General features: G+C 39.8%; 1 protein-coding gene across 2 annotated transcripts in view; it reads left to right on the forward strand.

The window, feature by feature from the left end:
- Positions 1–10,715, forward strand: part of chmp1b (chromatin modifying protein 1B) — a 38,902-nt gene extending 28,187 nt beyond the window's left edge. Inside the window, exons 9-12 of one of the 2 annotated variants that reach the window (XM_043704438.1) lie at positions 1,865–1,937; positions 6,898–6,944; positions 9,313–9,356; positions 10,091–10,715. In XM_043704438.1, coding sequence (XP_043560373.1) covers positions 1,865–1,937; positions 6,898–6,942 — 118 coding nt within the window. In that variant the 3' untranslated portion in view covers positions 6,943–6,944; positions 9,313–9,356; positions 10,091–10,715. The remainder of the gene's footprint in view (positions 1–1,864; positions 1,938–6,897; positions 6,945–9,312; positions 9,357–10,090) is intronic. The other variant, XM_043704436.1, reaches the window with a different exon arrangement.
- The last annotated feature ends 885 nt before the right edge of the window (positions 10,716–11,600 follow it).

The raw sequence follows: 11,600 nt of genomic DNA on the forward strand, positions 1-11,600 counted from the left end.
AGGGTTGGAGCATCTGAGCTACAGGGAGAGGCTGAACAGGCTGGGGCTGTTTTCCCTGGAGCGTCGGAGGCTGAGGGGTGACCTTATAGAGGTTTACAAAATTGAGGGGCATTTGATACAATAAATAGGCAAAGTCTTTTCCCTGGGGTTGGGGAATCCAGAACAAGAGAGCATAGGTTTAGGTTTAGAGGGGAAAGATATAAAAGAGACCTAAGGGGCAACGTTTTCACGCAGAGGGTGGTGCGTGTATAGAATGAGCTGCCAGAGGATGCAGCATTTAAAAGGCATTTGGATGGGTATATGAATAGGAAGGGTTTGGAGGGATATGGGCGGGTGCTGGCAGGTGGGACTAGATTGGGTTGGGATATCTGGTCGGCATGGACGGGTTGGACCGAAGGGTCTGTTTCCATGCTGTACATCTCTATGACTCTATGACTGTAAGTATGGTACCTGAACTGAGTAGCATTTTCAGTGTCACCGATCTATTTCAGGCAGCTTTTCTGGTGGGATAATGTAACCAGATCAGTATAATATGTCAATTTCTGATTTATTTATGATTAATTCACTGGATAATCTGACAGGGCAGTGATATGAATCACTGCTAGCTGGATAAATATGCAGTAATAAACTGTAGAAATACTTGCTCTCTGTCCAGCCACAAATAGTGGCAGTTTTAGTGAAATTTTGGCATAATGGGAGACTTATTGTCACTGTCTCATTAAGTAGGCTTAAAGTCACTAATTGAAATTTATTAAACTGATTTCATTGCAGCATTCAGAAAAAACAAATGAAAGGTATAATGTACTGCCTTTTTAGTTTCTATTTACAAGTTACATTTAGACATACAGATTAGGAGCAAACATAGGCATTCAACCCACTAAAGCCTATTTGGCTATTCAGTAACGTTAAGGCTGATATTATCTAAAAACCACATTCCTACCACCTCCGATAACCTTCCACTTGTTCAATAAGAACCTATCTACCTCTGCTGTAAAAATATTCAATGACTTTCCGCTTCCACCACCTTGTCAGGGATTTTACATTTATGTCAAATATATTTCAAATTGTAAATTTTGTTAAACTACTGTTAAATTACTTTTCAGGGCCAGAGTACAATGCACTTCATTTAATTGCAAACAAATAATGGTTTGAAAGTTGCATTGTCTTCTTGCAAAAAGATTTGCTTGCTGGGAATGTTCATTTTATTCTCTTTAATCTAACAACAGAACTAAAAGACAGTTTTGTCCTTTTGGTTATACAATTCATGATTCTCAATGGACAGAACAGCTGGTTATAAAATGGCTGAGACCTTTGATTTGAGCATTAGCTGATTATACTCAGCAAGTGGCATAGCTATCATGTCAGTAATCTAGCACTGGAGTGAAATGTTGTAGATTGACCTAGCTTTCAGAGAGTGCCATCTCCTGTATTGGTGACCACATGACAAGTCCTGCAACTGCTGTACAGTGTACAAGCAGGCAATGCATTTCACTAGAATGCATGGCATGTGATGTGTGAAGCACACCAAAACTTTGAATGTAATTTTGTGCTTTTGTCTTGTTGGGCACAGTTTTCAAATTTATAGAATTGTCTGTATTTAGGAGCTCCATGCATTCTTGTTTCCTTTAATATTGCAATGTTCCTTTCAGCTTGGTAAGAAAGGTGTCAGGAGAAATTTCAATTATGAACTCTCATCTGATATTTCCACTGAGTTCAAAGGTGTTGGATGTTTCCAGTGTGGTTTTACAGTTCCATGGTAAAGCTGGAATACCCTTTTGAAGTAAATTTCCAATGGTACAGCCACTTCTGCAATGAAGATGCCGATCAAAGTCTAATGCATGGTCCTTTTTTCTTTGTTTTATAGTCTTGATTTGAACATGCAGCTTCCAGAAGGCCAAATGGGATCGGTTGGTGCCAGTGTGGCATCAGCAGAACAGGTAAAATCCTAAACAATCTTTAAAGATTTGCCATTTCAGAAAAAAAAATCACAGTATCAAAAAGATTTTTGTGTATTTAAGTATGCTTATGTCACTGGCTTAGTAATCCCACCATAGGCTAATGTTCCAGGGACACGAGTTTGAATCCCACTGTGGCAGGGGGTGATTTCAGTTTTAAAATCTGGAATTTAAAACCAGCCTATTAGTGATAATGTAACCATTGTCGATCGTAAAAACAAAAAAAAATCCTATCTGGTGTTTTAATGTCTGATGGGTGGGGAAATCTGCCATCCTTGCCTGATCTAAACTACATGGGACGCCCAACCCACAGCAATGTTGTTGCTGGCCTCTGGGCAAGTATTGATGGGCATCAAACACTAACCTCCTAGTAATGGCCATATCCAATGAACAAATAAAAAATAAATCATACTTTATATGGACTGTTTTCTAAATGGGAAGGAAATTCAGAAATCTGAAGTGCAAAGGGACTTTGGAGTCCTAGTCCATGTTTCTCTTAAGGTAAACTTGCAGGTTGCGTTGGTAGTTAGGAAGGCAAATACAATGTTGTCATTCATCTTGAGAGGACTAGACTATAATAGCAGGGATGTACCTCTGAGGCTTTATAGGGCTCTGGTCAGACCACATTTAGAATGTTGTGAGCAATTTTGGGCCCCATACCTCAGGAAGGATGGATTGTCCCTGGAGCAGGTCCAAAGGAAGTTCATGAGGATGGTCCCAGGAATGAAGGGCTTAACATATGAGGAACATTTGTGCAGTCCGGGATTATACTCCATGGAGTTTAGAAGAATGAGGGGGGATCTGATTGAAATTTTCAGAAGACTGGACAGAGTGGATGTTGGGAAGATGTTTCCATTGGCAGGAGAGACGAGGACCCGAGGGCACAGCCTTAGAGTAAAGGGAAGACCTTAAAATGGAGATAAGGAGAAACTTCTTTTGCCAGATACTGGTGAATCTGTGGAATTTATTGCCACCGAAGGCTGTGGGGGCCAGGTCATTGAGTATATTTAAATCAGAGATGGGTTCTTGATTGCCATGGGGATCAAAGGTTATGGGGAGAAAGTGGGAAAATGGGGTTGAGAAACCTGTCAGCCATGATTGAATGGCCTAGTTTCTACTCGTATGTCTTATGGTCTTAGAACTGAGGAGTTCAAAACTTTCTCCAGTTTGGTTTGATTAGTGATTAGATTACTTAGTGTGGAAACAGGGCCTTCGGCCCAACAAGTCCACACAGACCCTCCAAAGAGCAGCCCACCCAGACCCATTCCCCTACATTTACCCCTTCACCTACACTACGGGCAATTTAGCACGGCCAATTCACCTAACCTGCACATATTTGGACTGTGGGAGGAAACCGGAGCACGCGGAGGAAACCCACACAGACATGGGGAGAATGTGCAAACTCCACACAGACAGTTGTGTGATGCAGGAATTGAACCCGGGTCTTTGGTGCTGTGAGGCAGCAGTGCTAGCCACCGTGCCGCCCACCGATAATCTTTTTCGGACAGCTGCCTGTCATTTTTAGCTCGCTCACTTCATTGCCTCAGATTGATAACTTCTCATGTAATGCAATGAATTGCCAGTTGACTTTCTGTCCCTGGAGCTTAGATTTAACCCAGCTCCGAGTGTAAGATTAAAACTTTTTTGGTATGCTATCAATGTGATTCATGTAAAACAGGATGAGGTATCCTCCATTTATTTCTTGAAATAATAAAAGCCTACAGCTTCTTATAATCTGACAAAGATCAGCTGGCTCACAAATACCACAACAGTAGTTTATAGAGGAAGTGGAAGGAAGATATACTGGTGTAAGAAATTTGTGGTTAGTCGTATATTTTAGGTGCAGCTCAGATGGAAATGAAATCCTCAGTTTCTGATCACCTGGCCTAGTACAGAGGTAAAAACAATGACTGCAGATGCTGGAAACCAGATTCTGGATTAGTGGTGCTGGAAGAGCACAGCAGTTCAGGCAGCATCCAAGGAGCAGCGAAATCGACATTTCGGGCAAAAGCCCTTCATCAGGAATAAAGGCAGTGAGCCTGGAGCGTGGAGAGATAAGTTAGAGGAGGGTGGGGGTGGGGAGAAAGTAGCATAGAGTACAGTGGGGGAGGGGATGAAGGTGATAGGTCAGGGAGGAGAGGGTGGAGTGGATAGGTGGAAAAGGAGATAGGCAGGTAGGACAAGTCCGGACAAGTCATGGGGACAGTGCTGAGCTGGAAGTTTAGAACTAGGGTGAGGCCACTGTCAGTGTTACACTCGCTTCAGTTTTGTTTCATAGGTTGGTGAAGGGTCAACAGATTTCTGAGTAGTGTTGGGGACTGTGGAGTAAAAAGGATTGCAGAATATAAAGAGTATTGGTGAATGTTGGGTTTTCATTCTGGTGGAAGGTTTACAATGGAATTCCCCCAGAGGTTAGAGTTAGGACCCCCTGCTTTTCCCAATGTATATTAATGACCTAATCTTAATATTATCAAACTGAGACCTAGGGGTTCAAGTACGTTGTTCCTTAAGTTGCATCACAGGTAAAGTGGTAAAGCAGGCATTTGGCACACTTGCCTTCATTGCTCAGACCATTGAGTGTAGGAGTTTGGGATGTCATGCTGCTGTTGTACCGGACATTGGTTAGGCCTCATTTGGAGAACTGTAAACAGTTCTGGTCGTCCCGCTATAAGAAGGATATTATTAAATTTAAGAGGGAGCAGAGAAGATTTACCAGGATGTTACCAGGACTGGAGTTTTGAGCTACTGGAAGAGGCTGGATTGGCTGGGACAATTTTCACTGAAGCGTAGGGGGTAGAGGGATGAACTCAGAGGTTTATAAAATCATGAGGGCTATAGATAAGGTGAATAGCAAAGGTTTTTTCCCTAGTGTAGGGGAGTTCAAAACTAGAGGACATAATATTAAGGTAAAAGAAAGAATATTTAAAAGGGACCCAAGGGGCAACTTTTACACGCAGAGAATGATTTGTATGTGGAATGAACTGCCAGAGGAAGTGGTAGATGCAGGTACAATTACAACATTCAAAAGACATTTGGACAGGTACATGAACAGGTAAAGTTTAGAGGGATAATGTGGCAAATGCAGCTAGTTTAGTTTGGGAAGTCTGGTCTGCGTGGACTAGTTGGACTGAAGAGTCTATTTCCCTTGTATGACTCAAACTCTGACTCTAACATTTACACGGCACAACTTCAAAGCTTGCACGTAATACGAAACTTGGGAATATTGTGAACTGTGAGGACTTCAAAATAAGATTGATGGTGGAATGGGTGGGCAATTAGCTGATTAAATTTACTGTGGAGAAATGGGATCTGATTCATTCTTGCTAGGAAGAATATGGATAGATAAGAAAGGATACAATTCCAAAGCAGTTCCAGAAGGATACGAATTGGAGGCATATATGCGTAAGTTGTTAAGGAGAGGTTGAGATTGCAATTTCATAAAAGGTATGACATTAAGAGGAGCATAAAGTACAAAAATAAGGAAGTGGTGTTAAACCTGTATAAAACACTTGCTCAGTGTCAGATGATAGTACTGTGTCCAGTTCTGGCCACGAGATTTTCAGAGCAAATTATAGAGGATGCAGAATACATTCACAAGAAATGGTTTCAGGTTGAAGAACTTCATTTCATAGATGGTGAAATCGGGATGCTCTCTCTTCATAAAAGAGAAGGTTGGGAGGAGATTTGATAGAGGTACTTGAAGTTAATCACTGACAGAGCAGATAGAGGAAAAAACTGTTCCCATTGACAGGGGAGGATGGAAGACAACCGCTGAGTGCTTTGGATCAGCAAGGGGTCAATTACAGACAATTCCCATCCGTGCAGAGACATCACAGCTACACACAGCAATGTGTGGGTAGGATTGTCTTGAGGGTGTTTACATCCCAGTGTCCTTAACTGTTGCTCTTGTGGTTGAGTGTCAGCTGGCATTACAGTAACAAACAATGTTGCTCATGCATGATACAAACAGAACATGCTGGAAATGTCTAGAAAGAGTGTTACTATTTCAGGTCAAGAAGATTGTTTCAGGACTAAAGTGCTGATGAACAGTATTTTAAAACATAGTTACTAACTTCAGCCACTAGATGGTATGGTAGAGTAGGAAAGGTCAAAATATTGTTCCTTTCAATGTTAAAAATCACACAACACCAGGTTACCGTCCAACAGGTTTAATTGGAAGCACACTAGCTTTCGGAGCGACGCTCCTTCATCAGGTGGTTGTGGAGGGAGCGTCGCTCCGAAAGCTAGTGCTTCCAATTAAACCTGTTGGACTATAACCTGGTGTTGTGTGATTTTTAACTTTGTACACCCCAGTCCAACACTGGCATCTCCAAATCGTTAATTGCATTGAGAGAGCAATGGTGATTGAGTTGGGCAGTGCAGTGAGTACTGGAATAAATGTAGTGTAAGATTACAGCACAAAATTATTTTACTGTAATAAAGAAACTGTAGTGATGCTCACCAAAATTCAAATTTCTTTTTCTGTTCAAATAAATATAAGTAGAAATAGTTGCCACTGGCTGACACTATATAGTACACCTCTAGTTGCCCTGAGACTACCTGCAGCAGTCCATACCCTTACAGGTTGTGACACAAGTGAATGACCACTTCAGAGAACAGCTGAGAAGCAGCCACATTGCCCAGTCTGATCTGTGTGGGACTCCAACCAAAGGCAGGTTCCCTCCCGGCTGGATGTTTCTGATAATCGTGTAGCTTCCTTGATGTTTAATTTGGGGAAAAAGAAGTCATTCAAATTGTTAAACAGCCTAAGGTGGTATTTGAACTTGCATTCTCTGAATTACTAGTCCATGCCTCTGTTTATTGAGGCACAAGCATAACCACACCACTGTGCTGTTCAAAGGTTTGAAAGTTTAAATGTGCTATAGCTATGAAAAAAAGCTAATGAATTGCTGAATTAATTCAGTTCTGTTCCTTTATGTAGGATGACCTTTCCCAAAGGCTTTCGCGACTCCGAGATCAGGTGTAAAGGTGAAGAAATCCATTGTCTGCCTTACTCTAGGAATAATTTCCTTTTTTATCATCTATTGTAATGTTGAAAGTATATTTAGATTTTCTTTATATAGTACAGTTGCTGGTACACTGTCACCAACATTGATAGTGTTCAGAGTAAACCAATAAGGTGGTTAATACATTATCACTCCCATAGTTTCCTCCACCATCTATTGTACAGCACATTTCCCAATGTAAACAGGAAATCCAACCTTGCTCTTTTGGGAGAAAAAGAATTCAGATTTACTTTTCTATCTGAAAGGACCTATCCACATTCTGTAACTGAGGCAGTTTTTCTCTCTTAAAATGTATTATAATTTTGCTATTTAAAAATGTATCTTAAATATTCAGAATACATCATGAGCAAAACAAGAAGTATGCGTTGAAAGATGATTGAAATATTTTTTGTAGCATGGTGTGTTTAATCTTAATTTCACCACACTGAAAATGTCTTGCTTTTAACTCCTGGACAGCTGTTCCCATAGTTGCTAGAATGGATCTTTTGAAATTGTAAAATTCAATCTATTTAAGGAGTCTGAACTCAACTGTTCATTTTTGTAAGATGTAACCAGAATTGGGGCAGGGGGGAGGGTATAAATGAGCACTATTGTATTAAAGCTCCAGATGATCACATTCTAATTGCAGAACTCCTGTGTTATTTTGGGATGTTCAAGTCTTCGGTTTTTTTTGAAATGTTGGGTTTCTTCCGTTGTACTCTGACCCCACAATTAAAGGTTCGTTGAGCCAAAATGTGTGCGTTACTGTGAATTGAAATTGTTCTCGCCCCTAGTTCTATATCCTTCTCTGCCAGCAGCCATTCATTCAAATTGCAAGGCTAATTTTCTTAACCTGAGGGCCAATGACCTGCTTCATTTTGTAAAACAAACTAACAGCAGTGGTATTAGACCTGGCATTGTAAAAGAAAATGCAATGTAAGTTAGGTTTTGTTTAACTTTTATATCTGTAATTTTCTGGTTGTTTGCTGCAAAATAAGACCACATGCTGATTGATATAACCACCCTTGTGATTAGAAACTGAAATTAAATTTGTGGTGCTTTTATGGGTAGATATTGCATGGACTAGTGATTTTTTTTTGCCCTTGCTGTATTGTTTTCTCCTTAACCTGAAGGACATCGCTGCGCATTTACTAACTTCTCTCTACAAACCTGGAATACAGTTCTATTGCTTTTAGCCCCAATAACCTTTCTTCACACATGTCATGTGCACTGGCAGACTGTGTATGTTTGTGGGAGGCATCATAGCTTCCTTGTCTGATGTCAACATCTGTGCACTTTGCAGCAGGGTTTACTGGAAAGCAATTGGAAGCGGAAACTTAAGCTCACTTCCCCATAACCACCGCCACCAAATGCCTGCCCCTCCCTCCCCCCAACCACTATCACCAATTACAGCATAGGGCAGTAAGATCAAGTGTAGGAACTTAACCAGTGCCTTGACTGGAATGAATTACCTGAACAGTACTGAGGATTGAACTTGAAACTCTGATCTGTATGGGTCTGTTCTACTCAGGGCAGTGCCTTTACCAACAAAGGCATTGAAGTTGGGGGGGGGGGGGAGGTGGCATGCTTCTTGCTTGTCTTAGATCTGGCTTTAAGATGTGGAATTGTTTCCTGGCTAATTGCACGTGCACTTCTGTCATCACTTGCGTACAATTACGGCAGCATGTGTTTCCAATTTTAATTTACACAAGGAACCAGCTCTTCCTTTCCTAATCTTCACTTGTAACAACATGCAGATCAGTGTAAATTCATTTTGAGCATATGTAAGTGCAGTAATCCTTTTTATGAAGGTTAATTTTTATTCATGCAATACTCCACATCAAAGCTTCTGCGTTTTGTTGAGACATTTATCTGCAGTAATTTAAAACCTGTGCTTTTGTTTGATTTGTAATTCATTAAAGTGAGGCACAAATTGCCTGGAATATTAGACTAAATAATGTTTTATCAACTATAAACTGACGTTTAAAAAGCACCTTTGTTTTACTCAGCATAATTTACATGGTCTGCAATATTGTGAAGTCCAGTTTACTCCAGAATGTTGCTCTAACCTCATGGCTTGACTTGGCTTTAAACAATTGTTGCTAGTGGGTTTTGTCATTCAGCCTGTAGGTGATTCTGCAATTGAAATCCATGAGACAATGCTGTTTTGAAGCTAACTGGAGAACATTTGAAATTGTACCCAAAAAAAGTTGAATAAAACTTTTCAATTAACGAAATATTTTCGACTTCGCTATCCACCAATCATTTCAATTGGAAAGAACAAACTTCTGTAAATCTCACTGATAACTAGAAGATAGCAAACCAATGTTCCATTTGATATGTTTGCGTAGAAATGGAGAGCTCTTGCCCCTGCACCCATGTCCTAGAGTTACAGGTGAGTCCAAAATTTCTCCCACTGTTTTGCTTAGGTATTTCCAGCAATACTGGATAGCATTTAACTATTGTATGTATAATTGTTTTTGTAGAGAAATTCCAGACTCTCATTATTTCTGATTTCTGCTTCAAATATTTATTCAGTTGATTGTTCCTCCTCATTTTTAAAAAGAATGTCAATTCTCTTTATCCCAATTGCTCTTATTTCCATTTTCCCAGTAATTTTCATGGCAAAGAAATTTCTGTCAACTCTTTTTAAATTGCCGACCTTTCTCATCCTTAGTAGGAGGGAAATAGTCTTTCGTTTGTCATCCAGTTTAAAAAAAACTCAAAATAGATCTGAAGTCTCCCCTTCACTGAAAGTAATCCCAGTCTCTCTTCATTTCTGTTGTTTTCCATCTGTGGCACCATCCTGAATAATCCTGTGTGGAGTCCAATGCTTTTCGTTTTACTTTCTGCAATGGATGTCCAAAAATGCAAGGAGCATTCTTACTGGTGGCCTAACCATTGTACTGTGGAAATTTAAACTCATCTTTTTGCTCTTGACAGTGTGCCCTCATTCATTAAGTTAAAAATGCTTTGAAAGGACAAAGTTGCTTATTCATTGTGCCTTTCATGACTGCACAATATGCCAAAGTGCTTTATAGACAAAATAGTAGTTTTGATGTGTTGCCGCTATATAGCTGTCAACTTACTGCAAAGTCTCACAAACATCATCTTGATAATTTTTAACAGGTTATAAGATAATCAAGATTGATTGATAGATATTGGGTAGGAGACTGATGGAACAGCCCCTATGCTCCTCTTAGAAGTTCAGTCAAGGCTTCTGATGTCCCTTCTGGAGCAGTTATCGTGGAGTTATCACCCTGGATTGTGTAATCAAGTTCTTGAAGTCCATTGTGAACCTACAACTGTCTGATGCAAGCAGTAGTGCTGCAGCTGTCAAGATTGAGAGATTTTACTGTGAAAGTTACACCAATGGCATACGCTGTTAACTGGTCCAGTAGCTTCAAACGAGGACTAGTAAAGTGGTTAAAGTCAAAGAAATAGATCTTGTTGTGTAAGATGCAATGAACTTTGTAATGACTGCATCTTACAGTTTGCCTTGCCAACAGCATGTATTGAATATTAAAATTCATATTCTACCCAGTTGATAAAAGTTAAATGCTCCAGAGTTAAGTTGAAGTACTTGTTCATTAACTGCTACCAATCAATATCTCTGGCTCCAAAAATTAATTTATTGCAAGTGATCTTAAAACCAATTTGAAAATGTAACTTGTTTTTCTCATTCCAGTCTTCCTTTCTTTCATTTTATTCTTCCTGTACCATATTTAACATTAAATCCACCAGTTTGAATTCACTCTTTGCAGTCCTTTGTTGATTTCACGATCCTGATTGGTTAAGGAGAATGCAGTTACTTGCCCTACTCAATCAGCTAATTGGCCATGAACAAGTCCATCTAACCCAGCAGTAAATATCCGACCCCAATAGGTGAATGAGCACACTTCCTGCAACAAGCTGAGAGCTGAGTGAAATGTATTCATTGTTGCAGGTTTCTGTTGAAACTTTCACTTGCAAGATAGTAGGTTAAGCCAATTCTGATCAATTGAAGTTTGCGTAAGCCAGGCTTGCAGCGATAGTTGCAAACTTTCACCTCAATAGTTTGGAAGGTGAAAGATACTGAACCTACTATGTGGGCCAGACCTTTTGGTGTTTGCTGTTGAATTTGGGAAATTATAATTCTGAGCAGGTTTGGAAGATGTTTAGGATTAATATTGTCTTATTGAGCTGGAGTTGCAGCGCTAAATTTACTTTACTGAGTTGGTTTTCCTGTGACTGTATAGTAAATGACAAAGATTCCAATTTTATCTGATCTATGCAGCAGGTATTTCTAAGGAAGATAGATTTTAATGAGGGAGGGTGACTATATCAGTAATCTAAGCCTAGGTGTCCAATAACATCAAAAACCACAAAAACAAATCTGAAATGTCATCTGCACCTGAAATTGTTACTGCCCTAAAATAGATGGCTGATTCTATTTACATGGTCATGTAGATATCTGTATATGGAGTTTGGTTGAATTTATGTAGAAGCCTTAATTTGAGGTTTGTGCACTGTCGATAAAACTGTACATTAATTGCCCACATGTCAGCATATCTTTAATGTTGTTGAAGATTGGACAAGCCTGTATTTATTGTGGTAAAATTGTTAGATTTAAAGATAGATCTCAAAAGAATATGGTTAA

This window comes from Chiloscyllium plagiosum, chromosome 15 (assembly GCF_004010195.1).
Source record: "Chiloscyllium plagiosum isolate BGI_BamShark_2017 chromosome 15, ASM401019v2, whole genome shotgun sequence".
Taxonomy (NCBI): Eukaryota; Metazoa; Chordata; class Chondrichthyes; order Orectolobiformes; family Hemiscylliidae; genus Chiloscyllium; species Chiloscyllium plagiosum.